The 16,908-nt window shown below is 41.7% G+C and overlaps 1 protein-coding gene across 5 annotated transcripts in view; it reads right to left on the minus strand.

The window, feature by feature from the left end:
* Positions 1-16,832, minus strand: part of ZFYVE16 (zinc finger FYVE-type containing 16) — a 32,312-nt gene extending 15,480 nt beyond the window's left edge. Inside the window, exons 1-7 of one of the 5 annotated variants that reach the window (XM_072031157.1) lie at positions 16,679-16,777; positions 13,289-13,374; positions 9,088-9,196; positions 6,764-8,901; positions 2,889-2,985; positions 1,933-2,103; positions 986-1,161 (exon numbers count right to left, since the gene is read on the minus strand). In XM_072031157.1, coding sequence (XP_071887258.1) covers positions 986-1,161; positions 1,933-2,103; positions 2,889-2,985; positions 6,764-8,901; positions 9,088-9,157 — 2,652 coding nt within the window. In that variant the 5' untranslated portion in view covers positions 9,158-9,196; positions 13,289-13,374; positions 16,679-16,777. Of the gene's footprint in view, positions 1-985; positions 1,162-1,932; positions 2,104-2,888; positions 2,986-6,763; positions 8,902-9,087; positions 9,197-13,288; positions 13,375-16,505; positions 16,649-16,678 lie in introns of those variants that run through there. The other 4 variants (XM_072031160.1, XM_072031159.1, XM_038169820.2 and 1 more) reach the window with 4 other exon arrangements.
* Positions 16,833-16,908: the final 76 nt, after the last annotated feature.

Below are 16,908 nucleotides of genomic sequence, written 5' to 3' on the forward strand. Positions count from 1 at the left end.
AATGTAATATGGGCATGGGGTGATCAGGCCTCCTTAGTGACTGGCTCTGGGGGGCCCTGTGGCGCGGATAATTGACAATGGCACAATTAAGTGCTAAGGGGATAGGGACTGCACAACCTGAGCCAGTAATGACCTATAAAAAAAGCTAAAAAGACTTGAATCCTGGAAAACTGTCTAAAACACAATGGCCTCGCCATCCTATAAATAGTGATCCCAAGCAAGAACTCTTGGAGCTCTCTGGGGACCTCAGCAAGCATCACCCCCAATGTCCCCCCAGGCTGGGAGGATCCCAGAAGAAGTACCTCTTACAGGCCCGACTCCTCAAGGAACAAGCTCACCTGCAGACAAGCACCAACAGGGGAGTTGGGTGAGAAACTTACTTTAAGAGGGACTCTTGGAAGTGTGCAACTGGATTTACAAACTTCCCAGGACCCTGCTGTAAGTCCTGGGTGAACCTTGCCAGCCTTGAGTCTTTAAGCCCCTGTTTCTACTGTAGAATCCTTGATCATTGTGTCAATTTTCTAAAACTTGTGTCAGCTTTCTAAAACACTCATCAAGTGCTGTTAAAAGTCATGTAATCTAACTTTGTTATGTGCTATAAAAATACAATAAATCCTTAATTATTGCTACATTAGAGTTATGTAAAATCTAATTCTGCAGCAGCAGTATACTGATTTTGCTGCACCCTATGGTATAGTACTCTAGGACATTAATCAGCTTCTTGTACAGCAGTTTAGTTTAGTTTAACAAGCAAACTACAGATAACCACTGGAAAAAGCTATAAGCACGTTAATAATAACAGATTTTAGAGCTATGGCTGAGGACACCTTCATAAGAATAGTTAATCAAAGCCTGTACAGGAAAAGCTTGATTTGGAGTTTATTCAGCTATATCATTTTTAAAGTTGACATATGCCCCAATCAGTAGCAAGCAAAGTTATTTCAAGATAGAATTCATGCACCTACACACACTTCTTAATTCATACCATATGCATCTCTGGCAAGTCAGGGTTTACTGGACTTAGGTCCTGTGATGACCTCTTTGCTCCAGATGAAAGTTTTGTTGTATCTGCCACTTCTCCAGTTGGCAAAATACCATCTGCAAACCAAACTCTCCTCTGTTCTTTGGGGCACAGCCCTAGGATAGGTTGAGAAAACAACACTGACTTCATATTATTTTCACTGTCCTAACAGCTGAAAGGGATACAAATGCAGCCCCTTCTCCCCCCAGTTATACAGACAATCTGCTCACTGAAACCAAGCACAAGTAGGCAGCTTGACTCCAGCCAGTCTCTCCCATCAGGTGAGCACATGCAAAAGACATCATACTAGCAGAGGAAGATGTCATGCTATAGTTATTTGTATCATTGCCTCGGTCATCCCATCATCCCTCTGTAGTTAGGTAAGAGTGAAATGCATATCACAACTAGAAGGTGAAATACTCTAAAAAATTAGAGTATCATGTTGTTAAAAGTTTATTTTCATTGATGAAAGTCAGATAATGGTGGAACAAAGACACTATTTAGTCACTGATCATTGCTCCCTAACTTTTCCCTTAAAAAAAAAAGGGGGGGAGGGAATACTTTGTTTACTGTAAAACTGGCAGTTGCAACACAAGCCAGAAATATCCTCAGCTATATTAAAACAATTACAGCAATATCTGTACTAAAAAAGAAGTTACTGTATAAGCACATAAGACAGTGAAAAGAACAAATATCCACATTTCATAAATGGAGATGTAAGACACACTTGGTCAGGCTCATACACAGAGTCTGAACTAGGAGCTGTAAGCTTCCTCTAAATCCCAGTTCACAGGATTTGTTTGAGACTCAGAAAGAACATCAGTGTATTAAGTATGTATCCATGATACAGCAAACTCTTTCCAAGCAGAACTTGAAAAAGTGTTTGTTAAATTATACTATGTTTAGCATACCTTCAATGCCAGGTTGTTTAAGCACTGAAACAGGTGACAATGCAGAGGATGAGGGAGTGCTAGCACTACCAGGTATCTGGGCTTCCTGCAAAGGTGCAGCAGAACACTCAGAGGAGACACTGGAGTTAGGAAGAGGACCAGTTGGACTCATCATCCTTTCAAATGCCTGTGCTAAAACAAAAACAAAAAAAACACAAACAAACAAGAAGTGGTTAGATTTTACAATTTTACAATTGAATACATTTACTTTGAGGTGTAATACTGATTTATTTTTTTTTGCCAAAACAGTAGACAATTTAGTTAGTTGTGAGAAGTGAATGTTTAAGCTATTGCTCAGAAGAAAATCCAAATTGCTTGATTTTCAACCTCTCCACTTGCCTAATTCACTCCCAACATATAAAGAGACCTGCTCAAAGAGCTCGTTATTGTTGCAGTGACTACAATGAACCATATAATCCCTGTACCTCAGTGCAGATGTATCACCTTTTGAAGCCAAATTTCATTCAGGTGGTACATTTAAAAAAAAAAGTCTGGTATGTTTTCAACTTGTTATTTAAATATTATTAACGAGGATCTCAGTTTTGTCCGGCTATTTCCATGAAGCATCTACGCTTCGCTCTCAGTTAACAAAAAGTTAACCTATGATACAATTACAGTAGTACTGTTAAGGTGACCTCTAAGAACATCAGGACAAAAAGCTACACGTTATTTGCCCATTTTACGTGAGAACTAGCAGGGGTACGGCCTTTTCAACAAGTATAAAGCTCCTGTGGTGACTGGGGGAAGGTGGGGCAGAAATCTCTTTTCCTGGACTCCTGCCACAGGTGACCCCAACTGAAGCAGGGCATCTTCTCAGAAACCACAAAGTTAAAGAGATACTCGTTGTAAATATTCTCCTTAAATGATTACTGCAATTACTAAAAAACAAAAACAACAACAAAAAAAACACTCTTTACCTTTATTAATATCATTGTAGCAGCCAGTACAGACTCTTGCTTCCTTCTCCATGTACTGTAGTTTGCACTTTCGTTTGCAACAAGCACCACAAAAAACCTAAACAAGAAAGGGACTCAATTAAGCATTATGAGCAAAGCCCCACTATTTCCTGAGTTCAGTTCCTATTATTACCTGTTTTACTTAAACAGATGGAATAACACAAAGCACACATAAAGCATTTTAGCACATGCATGTCATAACATGTTTCTGTGCTGAGAGAAGGGAAAGTACCAGAATAGAAAGATTTTCATCAGGAAGCTTAAAGCTCCACAGTTTGGTTCAGGCTGCCAGGTCTGCTTTTGATCAGGAGTTCCTACCCTACTTCCAAAAACTGCATCACAGTCTGTCCACAGTGGAAACTCTGAAAAAGGCTCTGAAAAACATCCCGTTGCTCTTCTGAAACACTCATCAATGAATGCTGTGCCACAGAACTGCTCTGCAGCATTAACCAGGGTAGCACTTTGGATACTGCACATCATAGCTCCACTTTAACCAAAACATACACCCGTCACTTCCTCAGGGGATCCTGATGTTCGGCAGAACCTTTTGATAGGGAAGATGGCCAAGTCATGCTAAAGAGTTGGATCAGAGCTCCACACCCCCCCAAAGCTCACATTTAGCATCACAATTTCAGGTCCAGCATCTGCTGGAGCCCTGCAAAGAGTCCGAAATGCTGCTTTGCACATTTCCATCAACTGCTTTCTCCAAGGAAAGCTGCTGAAAGTGCTGTAATCCTTAAAAATAAATGAAAGAATTACTTAATAAATAAAAAATTAAGGTACAATAATATTCCAAGCAACTCTTGGTCTTGTATAAGAACTGCCAGCTATCTCTTCTTAAAAGCTAAGATTGCATGATGTTTTCTGAAATATTTTATTATATCCCCAACAGACTACATAACATTGTCTTCCTTCATATTATGGAACAGTTTAGTCTCAAATGGGAAATAAGGAGAGCACAGACTGTATTAGTAGCTTATTTCAGGGCTACGGCTGGAACAGAGAGATTCAGACACAGAAAGCATCATCCCAGTATACTTTCTCATCCAGGTATGAAAAAGAGCAGCACATAAAACTTGTTCCTGTAGACAGATCAAATTACATATAGCCAGGTGCCCGCAGATTGACTAAAAATTCTTTTATTTTTAAGACCATACTTAGAAGCATCTGGCATATAATCGCATAGTGATTAGAAAGCTCTTCCAAGAAATACATTTGTTTGATTACAGACCCTCTGCAGCCTAGTATTCAAGCTATCTCCCATGGAAGACATCTATGATGCTATCTCAAGATCTTCAGAAAAAAAGGACTCGGGTAGTGTTGAAACCATATCAGCAGAGATCCATCCCCAGACCATTCTTCTTGCAGCACTGATACCTGCACTACAATGAATCTGGGAGAATCCAAGCCACCTCTTCTATCTCTCGGACAACTACCCGAACCAAGGCTCAGTGCTTCCCAAACAACTTCCTAATAATGCTGGCTCTGGAATTACGTTAGCTAGGGAGCCTCCACTACTCTGCCAGAAAGAATTATGTTAGTCACTTTCTTGTTGCTAGCTTCCTTCAGCAAACACTTAAAGATCATGCTCTGAAAGAACAGCTTACACTCTCACACTTAAACAGGATATACGCACGCACATTTATATTTATCTTGTCTATTTTTAAGCACAGATTTGGGGCTGGGTGGGGTGGTAACTTCTTAGTCTGGACCATGCCATGCGATTGTACAATCCACTCAAGAATTACATTTCTAGTTTTTCTGCAAGTTCCTACAAATACCTGGTGCTTTTCTTGCTTTTACCTGATGTTCTTCCTGGGGGAGCTTGCAAGTTTTCAAGAAGTCCTACTATTTTTAGCTATACACGGACTCTAGATTTAATACTACCCTTTACAAAAAATAGTTTTTCAAACCTTGGTCTGACAGAAGCCTTCTACGCCTTATCACAGTTAAGTGGAGGCAACGGTAAATCTCCTGCTATTCCTAATTATCTCCAGGAAAACAAAGTGGATTAAGGGGAAAAAAAAAACAAAAAAACACAGCAGTAAAAGAGGAAAAAAAAAGTGGTTATTGTAAGTTAACTCTTCAAGCAGGAAAAGCCACTGCAAGCACAGTTACACTTGATCAGTGCAAGATAACCCCAAAAAAAGAAACTATTCCAGTTGCTTCTGCATTAATGTCACAGCTAATTTATCTCAACTAAAAACACGTGCTCAGTAAAGAAGTTAAGAATGGAACTGGAAAGGATTAATTGCTAATCAGCTGCAATCAACCTTAAGGCTCCAAATGCTGAGCAGTGCAGCCTTGGTGTTGCCATTCTCCTCTTACACTCGGTGCCACTGGCACCATCAACACAGGAACCAACTTAACCCTCCTGCACAGGAGACGAGAGGTGGAGAACTAAGGGACAGGTGGTTTGGCAGGGCAAAAGTGATGAAAATGAAGCCGCTGAGCAAAGAAATTTTGGTTGTACTAGGAAGAAAAAATGTACCTATACAATTCTCCTCTAGCAGAGGTCAGAGAGGACAACTATGCACTTATACCAGCTTCTTCTTAAGTGCAAGTGGAAGAAAACACAACAACCCACAACGGGGCCATGAGGAAGGTAATTTTTGTCTTTAAAGACAAGTGACAAAGCAGTAAGCTATGGCACACTCAGAAAAGCTATGACAGAGCTGCATAGCACACCATTATCTGCAACAGTTATGAGCCTTTACCCATTCTCCCAATGCACTTACACTGTGAAGCTCCCTTTATTTATGCTGTTCTTATGCCAAGACATCCTCCGTTAGCACACAGGATTAGCAACACTAGCAGCTGTTAGCTGTGAACAACAGCGTGTACTGAAGGGTCCTCCTTCTCCAGAGGACGTGCAAGAAATCTCATGGCAAGTGTAGACAGCCAAATGACTAAAATGAAGCCTACTCTGAAGAACTGTATTTTAAAGTGTTGCATAACTTCAGCAGGGTATACTGCCAACTGCTTAAGTTCAATGACTCTTAGCTTATCATGACAAAACCTTCATTTTCCTGGCATCAAACTGTTCGCCTACCCTTTACTGTACGTTTACTGCAAGTAAATGGGGACTATGGCTTAAATACACAGCACCAAAAGCAGCATTCTGGGCCAAAAAAATAAAATAAAATAAAATAAAGCAAGCCTCTCTGAATGTCTTTTAAAACTGAGTATGCAAGAAGTTAACAAATACTGATGCTAGCCTTTGCAATACTTCCTCACCCATAAAGCCTGCAGAGGAACGCTGAAAAACCAGTTCATTAGTACTATTAATATTTGCATTTATGCACAAGTACATAAACCACAGTAGCTCACAAGGAAATTTATTTTTGATTAAAAGCAAGCTTTGATGTTATTTACTCCCTGCAGAGTACCATTCTCTCAGCAGAAGTAGCACACTTCTTCCTGCTCCCCTGCCCTCCCTGACAGCTCTCTTGGAAATTTACACATACGTTTAAGCACAGAGGACAGGCTTAGACTATAAATCCTTTGCATGGCTACTGCTGTCACAGCTCCTCAAAGGACACGATCCTTCCTGAGCCATGGATATTGTGAGCCATGGATTCACTTACTTGAATTCCGATCATCATCGTCTCCATCTTTAGAGCTTAAATACTTAAGAACTGAGCAAAAAAAAAAAAAAGATTCATTGTAGTAATCACTAGGCAGTGCACATTGTCCTATCTTCCTTAAGAACAATAGTCTAGCCAGTAATGGAAGATAAAATAATAACTTTTTCCTTACAACCCTATTATTAAAAAGTCTTTTAATAGACTTAAATTTGCCTACAATACCAAAGGACGCCCTCACCAATAACTTACTTTTCCACACGCACGACAGTGGTGTCGTCTTTTTGTAAAGGTGAACTTCGCTTGACAGCTCATGCAGTTGGGTGCCTCTGAATCAGGGACCCACAATGGCTGTTTCTGTGAAAGAGCTGCAGGTGTTTTAACTGGTTCTGCACTTTCAGATGTTTGGCTTCCTCCCGCTTCGGTGCTGCTTTCCCCAGGAGGTTCAGAATTTTTATCAAAGTTAGTGCTGGTGCTTGAGAGGGGAACTTCTGGGGTAACAGAATTCACGTCCTGGTTCTCTCTCTCAGGTATTTCTGTTCGATTCACTTGTCTCTGACCAGCAGCTCCTTGTGGAAGGCCAAACAACTGCTTTGGCCTTGCACCCTCAGTGTGAAACTTCGAAACTAGTGCCTCGCTACCATTCTCAGTCACATCCTGAACATGAATCCCTTCTGTTGGAGATTCCAGTTTATTGGCAGTGAGAGATACTTCAGGATTACTATTAATGCTAGTTATATCTTCCAGTTTTGTCTGTGTGTGTTCTTCAGCAATCTCTGTAAAATCTAGGTTCACATTTGTTAAATGCGTTTGTTCTGCACCAGCTTCCATCAAGTTACTGTCATCGTCTAAAGGCAAATTAGACTGATGACTTTGTCCATACAAGAACTCATCAAGCTCAGCATCACTTATTAGAGTATCACTTTTGATAATGCCCTCCTCAACCGAGAAGTCAGCCACAACTTGGCCAATACTTTCATTGTAGTAAGAGTCTGTATCAACACCGTATGGCTCAACTTCATATTCCTGAAAAGCAGAAGCGACAGCTTTGATTTGCTCAGAATCGCTGTCATCAGCTGCATTCTCAGTATCACATATCTTTCCACCTGCGCTCTCTTCCACGACACTTTGGTTGATTTTAGGTGAATATTCTTCCTGTTCATGCAAGTCAGTCTCCTTCCAGGATTCACATGCAGAGGCATCCGTTTTGGACTTCCCAGCATGAATAGTTAAACTGTCACTAATAACCTCCACCATTTCATTCTGAGGTAGAGGATTAACTTCTTCTGTTACAACTGATGAACCACATACAGACAGTGATGTCTGGACATCCTCAACTGATACACATGAAGGTGAAATACTGCTTAGTATTTCACTGCCAGCAAGTTCTTCACTATTTACATTCTCCTCTGTAATGTTCTCTTCTAAGGCTACTTTAGCCCCTGCTTGACATGTGGAGCCTGGTAAAACACAACTTCCAGGTAATGCTGCATGGCTTTTGTGCAACTGAGGCCTCTTTGGCAGATCTGAAGGCATGGATTCATCTTCACCCTGATCTTTTGAGTCTTCATCTTCTAGGGCATTTCCTCCAAACATCTCTTTGCTCACTGCAGAGCAAGCACTTTCATCTTCTGGCTCACAAGACAATTTTCCGTATGCTGTCTCATCTTTGGGACTGTATACATTCGGACTCTGTGAGGTTACAGAGACACATGCAGTATTAAGGCAAGCAGTTTGTTCTGCCTGATCAAATGCTTCACTGCACTTCAAAGATTCCGTTCTGTGTGGATCACCACATGGTTCTGAGATCGTTGTTTTAGCAAAAACATCTGATTTTAAAGGTAATGGGCTACTCTCCTCTGTTTTAAGGTGTCCTGCATCTTGTAGCACTGAGTCCCCATCACACTGTTCTGTACTTGAAACACCGCCGCTGCAACTTACTGATGACACACAAACAGGAACAGGTATGCAAGATATGCCAAAGCCAAGCAAACAGTCTTCACTGGGCTGGGAGTCATGTGGCTGCACCTTTTGATTATCTTCACTGGAACCTGCTGAATGAATCAAGTTACCAGTGTCATTAACAAGATCACACACAGGTATACTACACCTTCCTGGGGTGGAAGCCTGAATTTCTTTTGAGGAACTGCTGTCCACAGTGGACAGAAGATCAGGGCCAGCAACACTCTTCTCATTTTGTGATGGGTAATTCAGAATCCCTTCATTTGGTCCAGTATGGCTGACTAGAGAGATTTTGTCTGTTGCCTTACAAGCATCCTCTTGCAGTTTGGGCGTTGGATATGCATGTTGTAAGCCATCCAGGTCTGAAGAAAATGAATGTTGTTTCGAGTCATATGGATTTTGAGGTGTTTTGTAGAAGTCACATTCATCTGTTTTAAGCAAGAAGAGATCAAAAGCAAAGTTTGTTAGACTCACGGGTTTCTATAGTGCACAACCTTAAAATCTCAACTATTTATTAATACAAGGTTTTATGCATATGTTACTTTCAAGTTCCACTGTAATAGTCATTTGGCTAGTATTGCTACGCTGGAGAGGAAGGCAGTGGAGGTACTAACCTGTGTTCTGTTCAAATTCATCAAGCAGCTTGTCCAAGTCACAGACTGCAGCTCTAAAATAACTGTCCATTTTGGTTACAGTTCTAGTGAAGCTTTAGGCCTCTTAAACCTAGAAAGAAAAATACAGCATTTCATTCACATTCTGCTATTTACAATGTCAACCTGCTCTCATTATTTGAGAACAACTTCCAGGAGGTATTTTTTTTTTCTTTTTTAATAAAATTTTCTCTATACAAACAGAATGCTGGTAGGAAGATGGTTGCAATCTGTTAGCCTCTATCTGTTCTACAGCATACTCAGTACACTATACACTAAAAATTTCACCTCAAATCAGGAAACGGAGACTGACTTCTTAAAACCAAATGCGTCTGAGTTCATACTCACAAGTTTTTAAACCAGCAAGAAGTCAGATCTTCTATCTTGACACCCCCCACACACATTTTATACCACATGGTTCACAGGAAAAACAAAAACAAGATAGGCCACTGTTACCCTTGCAATACAAACGAATTGCATAAGTAAATGATGCCTACATAATCCCAGATACCTCATACTCTAAACTGCAGTAGGTTGCAAGAAGAAGTTTCCATCTGCTACTGGAAATGCCAATAAGAAAAAAAGGAATTCCTGTAGGAAGTCAAGCTTGAATTTGAGCATGTGAACACAACCTTTAAAAAGAGATTGGTTCTCTTAGTTCCCAAGTTAACTGCAGTTAACTCTCAGCTATGCTCAGTTAAAACTAAACACAAGCTAAAAACTGAAGTGTATCAGGGACTAGAAAGCTGATAAGCAGCTGAAGCATGGTGAGACAGTCATCTTCACACAGAGCTGCAGTGCATTTAAGCAGGTTGAGGTCAGGACTCCTCCCCACAATGATCAATGCATTGCCTTTAGATCCTCCTCTGAAATTTTCCTCCAAGGCCAGGAGGGAAAAAAAAAAAAAAAAAAAAAAAAAACATCCAGCATGGTAATTCATTTCATCTCCACCATACCCAAAACCCATAAATTTTCTATGAGACTCTGAGATCGTTAAAAAAAAATTTTAAAAAATCTCATTTTAGATAGTCGCCAACTCACCAGAAAGCTATTTGCTGTTACATTCTGTATTACAACACATCCTGCTTCATTTCTTTAATGAAGATCCCCAGCCACTGAACGTTATGCCCTTTTGGTCACTCTGAGGAGCTTCCCAGTTCCACATCTGTCTCACGTCTCAATACCCATAATGCGCAATTATCCAGAACATAATCAAGATGTCATTTACATTTCCCTCAAGTAAACCAAGGGGATTTGGATTACTTAAAACTCCTTTCCTCTGGAAACCAGACCTGTGGAGGGCTGCCTTGTTATCCCTGCAGCACACTTCAGCCTCCCTGCATTTGATGACTTGACACCCTATGGTATTCAACAGACTGTCTCTCCTCAATGCTTAGGGACCACAGAAACACTTAAATCCTCTTACCACTTATGCCACCCTGCAGCTACTGGTCTAGATCCTTTCCCCTAACTCCACGAAAGAAAAAGTTTCCCTTCTCGTTCAATGGTTCAGATCTGTAATGTTCACCTGCCACTCAATTAGGAGAGATCAAAGAAGCTATAAATATTGAAGGATTATTAGAAAAATTGAGGGATTGGAGAGATACATAAAGCTGATATAACACTCTGTAGGGATTTCTTACACCTCCTGACCATCCAGGTACAGCTGATGTTATGATCGATGGACCAGCAGCTGTGACCAAAAGTGGTGGTCAGAGACCCCTCACTACTCCCCAAATCTTTGCTCTGGGGACCACAATCACCTAACACCACAAGAAGCCAGATCAGACTGCTGAACAGACAAAGTCATGTACTCAGAGGGAGAACAGAGGGCATTTTTTGCTCGTTTCCCCACCAGAACAGGTCTCCAACATGAAACACACTAACCTGGCACAAGGTCCTGGCAAGGATTTTTAAATCCTACTGCTTGACTCTTAATTCACTACAAAAAACACTGACCTACAGCCCTGTAAACTGAGCTCCCAATTTACAGGGATCAGAATATTAGTTATTTGAAAATCGCCAAGTGGTAAAGCAATACAAAGAACCAATTGTCAATGAAATGGACATCTATCACCAATAAAGATGACTTAAAGACCTCCTCTGAAGTGAGTTGTATTTTCCTACCTCAGTGACAACCGAAGCTTTTCCAAAAATAAAACTTTGATATTTAAGAATTATTATTGAGAGAGAGAGAGGGGAGAAACAAGACATTTCAACTAATTTTATCTTGTACTTAAAAAGACTTCCAGATTATCCATGGCATTTTTCATTCTTAGGACATGACAAACCTTGAATTAAGTACACACAGTATTTGATTATAATGCTAAATAATTAATTAGAAGGATGTGTTCGCACTGTGCATTTCTGGCCCATTGACCTCTCTTGAAACAGAAAGAATCAAGGGCAAAGAACTGCAGAACTGAAATTGTATGTAATACAAACTATAACAGAGTTCAAGATACACGTGAAATCATCTCTATTAAAAAAATCAGAAAATCTACCATGATACATCATTCCATGCCAATACAGTTGTCACATTTAGTTAATCCTACGGTTTTGAAATAAAATGATTCTGAGGTGATAAAGCACTTTGAACAGCTGAAATAACTTTGAATAACTAGTATATTACTCATTATTTTTACTACCCTTTCTTGAAGCTTTTCACAGATCTTCAGTTCTTCTAGAGCAGCTGTCCAACACCTTCCCCCAACTCCTCTGCCTCATCTCCCCCAAATCAACACAAAGACAACAGTAATTCCTTACCTTACCCATATCTCACCTCTCTGCTCTCAACACTTGTATCACCAGCCAACTGTGAAATCCTTCTGGTCTGAGATCTTTTTTTATAGGAACAAGACCAGGTTTTCTTTTTGGCTTGCTACAGCTGCCTACAGCCAGTCCCAATATTTACATTAAACAAGAAGCGAACTAGAAGCCCTGAGGTTCTGGTGACGTGTTTTTGTTAAATGGTTGCTTGCTTCCTCAAACGAAAGTAATCTTTAGTATCCATGTCTTTCACTGAACTACATTCACTTTGAATATACGCTCAGTTTCAAGAATTATACTTCTAACTGTCCCAAACCAGCAGCAGCACCACCATAGTTTTTAAAATAGGTAGAAAATTTTAGTTTGAGGTCCAACCACAAAAGCATTAAAAACCCAAATGATCAAGAAAGGAGAGGGAAGTAAATATTTTGTATGAGCACGGAGAGAGCATGAAAGCAGAGGAAGATGACTGCTGGGCACTGCAGGTTTTAGAGGAACTGCTTTGCAAACAACTTGTCCCTGTACCATCCCTTAAACCACTCCAGTTATGGTTTGCTCAGTTACACATTCTGCAGAGCAAGAACTGACCTGGCTGATTTAAACATTATAAATTTATTTATTTCCTTAGTTATTTTTCATCCAGATGAGGTCCTTGCATAGACACATAAAAAAAAAAAAAAAACAAAAAAAACATGCCACCATACCAGAAGGGGCAGTGCACAAACAGGACACAACATTCATAACTCTATCTGAGGTCTTACATAGTACAGGAGACATGCAACTCGAACCTCTTAATGGCTCCATTTTGTGTATTTTTTCCCCCAAGTTGAAAGATTTAAGTTTTAAGTACTGTTTAAATCACTGTCTGCCAAAGATTTTATGCTTTCACTTGAAGTTAAGTATTTATGTGGTAGGAGACTGGAAGATATATACCAGTGCTCCTCAAAACAGGAAAAAAAAAAATCAAAGCATAAAATGAGTACAGTACAGCGTTAAACAGCTAGTGTCTAATGTCAGAAGTCATCTCAAAGAGCAAGCTCTATTTCAGAAAGACAAATTTAGACTGGAGAACATAGTTATGGTTAAATCAGTTAACTTAGTTTACAGACCAGTTTTAGAGACTTTCTTTCACTGTATTAAACTGAGCCAATTAAATCTATTTCGTTATGAGTTTCACTGCCTACCTTATGACTGAAGGACAAGGCCAGATGACAAGAGAAGCCTTGGAGTGATCACTCCAAGATCTTCAGCCAGAAATATGCAAAAGACAACTTTCAAACTCCACACATCCTGAACCACTGCAGATCAGCAACTCTCATCACACCATTTGTCCTTCTGTGTGTCTCACTTAATGGACGGACAATCTCACCAAAGAACAGGTCACTGAAGATCTTACCTATTACCAGGGCTTCCAAGTACGTGGCATGGCAAAAGTACATTTTATTCCAGCCAGCAGCCTTCGTTTTGTTGATTATCCTTTAGCTTCAAGACAGAAAAACAGCTCTCCTTAATGTTTTACAAAAAGGCACACCAAGACAACTCTTGCCACTTTTCTAGGTAAACGTTTGGTTTGTTTTTAAACAAGCTTGCTGCCAATCTTTCAGCTTTCAAAGCTTTTTTCTTATGCCATAATTACAGGATAAGCTTTCTTTATTACCTTACCCAAGTTTATTTAGTGGACGATTAACAACAAAACTGCTCAAACAGGCAGTATCCATCACAGTGAACTCAGGAAGCCAGTATCCCAAACAGCCAACAGGAACAGTATCAGAGTGTTATTCTGTGGTAATCTCTGCAGGAACCGAACAGTCAGTACCGAGCACATATCAGCACCAGGTCAGACACCCTTCTTTCCCTGCAAGTTTAAAGTGCACAAATGGAAACAGTGCAGGTTTGCTTATGTTATTGGCCCAGTCAGAGGAGGCTTGGTCCCTGGCAAACTCCTAACACTGCACTTCACGTTGCACAAAGAGTGTATCTTAAGAAATGGAGGCAATGATAAATAAAAATTGTTGCATGGTCATCTAGATGACATTATTTGCTTCTCTTGGGTAACAAGTGTGTCAATATACTAAAAAAATAAAATAAAAAAACGAGTATCTTTGTTTATAACCTTATAAATAACTTCTAAGATAATAGGCACATACTCCAGTGTTCAAAAAGCACTTAATGTTAGGCAATTCTAAGTGCACTCCTATTTAAGTGAGAACATAATACACATTTGCTATTTTTCAGTTATTCTCTATCCTAGCGGTCTATGTTGTAGTTTATCAAAGACAGTGTCTCTAAATACACAATTAGTAGTTTTCCATTATAATTTGCACAGTAAAATTTATAAATTCATTATTACTTACTAACCAAAAAGAAATTTTTGTCTGATGACAAGCAGTCTTTTGATATTTACAAATCCCTAAAAAACAGTCTCTGTAGTGCTTGATACATGTAGGCATTAGCAGAGCTCAATCCACTCACAACCCATCATCCCTGCAGAATCCAGGCCTGCTGAAGGGGATCAGGTTTGGAGACAATGAAACACATGTGCACTCACCTCACACACACACACACAGAGGTCTCCATTCCTGAAAGTTAGCCTCTTATTAAGACTGCTATTGCAGTCATCAGGAAAGTCTTTGTGTTCACTGCAAAGTTGCATTATTTCAACTCCATCACTGTGCTTACTCACTATACTTAAGAGTGACCAGAAACTAGATGCTTGAGGCTCTACAAAGAAAAAAAAACACAAACAACAAACCAAAACAACAAAACTAAACCACGCCAAAAACCTAAGGGTACAACTACCCGTGCAGCTGGTCAGCAATCAACGTAACTAAGCAAAAGCTTTGGGAAAAGCTTAAGTGGTGTCAGATAAAAAATAAAATGATTCTTGCTGACCAATGCAACATATTATCCAACTAAAAAAGTGCAAGAGCTGCTGACACTGCAAATTTACTGGTTGAATTAGGGAATGAACATAAAAGTTAATAGAAGTTTTCAGGCACCTAAGAGAAAGCTGACATGGCACACTGCAAAACTACACTGCCTAGCCTGAAGAGGGATATTTTGTTAGTTCAACAAAATTTCTTCAGAAAAACTACAATAAAAAGCCACCAACAGTATTATCACCAACAGCAATCAGACAACTTCAACGTAACATCATGTTCAGCCCCCCCCCAACCCCTAAATTTTGCTTTCAATCAGCCCCAGTAACATGTTATTTCTCTTCTGACCAGAAAACAGTACCATGCATTGCACAGAGAGAAAAGATGTCGCTGGATGTATTAGGTATATGTAGCAAGGTTTGGGTAGCAGGAGGCCTGCAGATATGGCCTTTGTAAGAAGAGTCCAGCAGCTGCCCCACGTTAGATAAAGGCCAGTTTCAGCTAGCTCCAAACAGGACCTGCCACTGGCCAGAGCCAAGCCTGTTAAGTGATGCTGGTTGAGCCTCTGGGACAGCAGATTTAAGAAAAGGGGGAAAAAAAACTAGTTGCTCATCATTAGCTGGGAGAGAGGGGTGAGAGCCAGCCCTGAAGCCCCCAGGTGAGTGCAGCAGGAGGCAGGAGGTGCTCCAGGCAGGCAGCAGCAGCTCCCCTGCAGGCTGTCCCCCTGCAGCCCATGGGTCCCACACGGAGCAGATCTCCACGCTGCAGCCCCCCCATGGGTGGAGGAGCCCCCGGTGGAGCAGGTGGATGTGGCCTGGAGGAGGCTGCGGCCCATGGAGAGCCCCCGCAGGAGCAGGCCCCGGGCCGGAGCTGCAGCCCATGGAGAGGAGCCCCCGCAGGAGCAGGGGGTCTGGGGGGAGCTGCCACCCACCCATGGGGGACCCTCCCTGAGTCTGTTTTGCCTGTTATGATAACTGTTGAGTGATCTGCCTGTCCTTATCTCAACCCTTGAGCCCTCTTCATCCTATTTTCTCCCCCTTTCTCTTTAAGGAAGTGGAGTGAGAGAGCGGTTTGTGGTGGAGCTGGGCTGCCCAGCTGGGCAAAACCAGCACACTGGACAATTACTGATTTTCAGCAGTGCTCTATAGCACATCAGCGGTACCGGCGCAGCTGAAGAATCCACTTGCCCAACCGAACAAACGCATCTCTCACATGCTGCACACAATGCCACCGCTATTGGCTGTATCAGCTTTTATTATTTAGCTGTAGAAACTGAGTCATGAGAACGTGATGGCTATTACATCAGGTCTGAAGTATCATCCTCCAGACAAAGGAAATCAGTGCTCTCCCAGCGCACTCATATTTTCTGTTTGGCGTGATTAACGATCAGATTGGAGGTACTGGAGGACCTAAGCAGCAGACGCTCATAGCATCTAGACATTTCCCCAAAGCACGCTAATAACCACTTCTCTACCGCTGCAGTTTGCATTTGAATACAGACTGACAATGTTTACCAGTTTATCCAGAAGCCTTAAAACACTTCATGCCTCAACCGGAGCATTATAAGCATTATATTCAGCATCCTGTAGCTAAGCCAAGGGAACAGCAGCACAGATATCACTGAATACAAACACCTCATCCCCCTGAGCAGCAAGGGGACCGCACAGCCTGCGAGCCGCACCCCACACCGACACAGACCGAGGGCTTTTGTTCCGTTTCCCCAAAATACCACACCTGGGCGCCCCGCAGCCTGCCCTCACCGATGAAGGGAGCCCCTCGCTCCCTTCGGCACCGCCCAGGACGCGCTTAAGGCTGGGGGAAGGGAAGGGACGAGGCACCCACCGCCCACCAGGAGAGCCCCGACAAGGCAACGGGCGAGAGCCTCCCCCCTTCCCCTCAGCCCTCACCTCACGGGCGGCGGCTCCGGGACGGCGGCGCCCCTTGTTTGCGCGGCCGCTGGGCGCATGTGCGGGTCCCGCCCCTGGCGGCGGTGGCGGCCGCCATCTTGTGGGGCTGCGGGGCGCAGGCGCGGGGCAGCGCCGAGATGGCGCCTGCGCCCCCGCCCGGCGAGGGGGAGTGCATCCGTGTGGCGGGGTTTATTTTGTTTATTTATTATTTTTTTTTACTAGGTCTGTAA

This window comes from Anas platyrhynchos, chromosome Z (genome assembly GCF_047663525.1).
Source record: "Anas platyrhynchos isolate ZD024472 breed Pekin duck chromosome Z, IASCAAS_PekinDuck_T2T, whole genome shotgun sequence".
Taxonomy (NCBI): domain Eukaryota; kingdom Metazoa; phylum Chordata; class Aves; order Anseriformes; family Anatidae; genus Anas; species Anas platyrhynchos.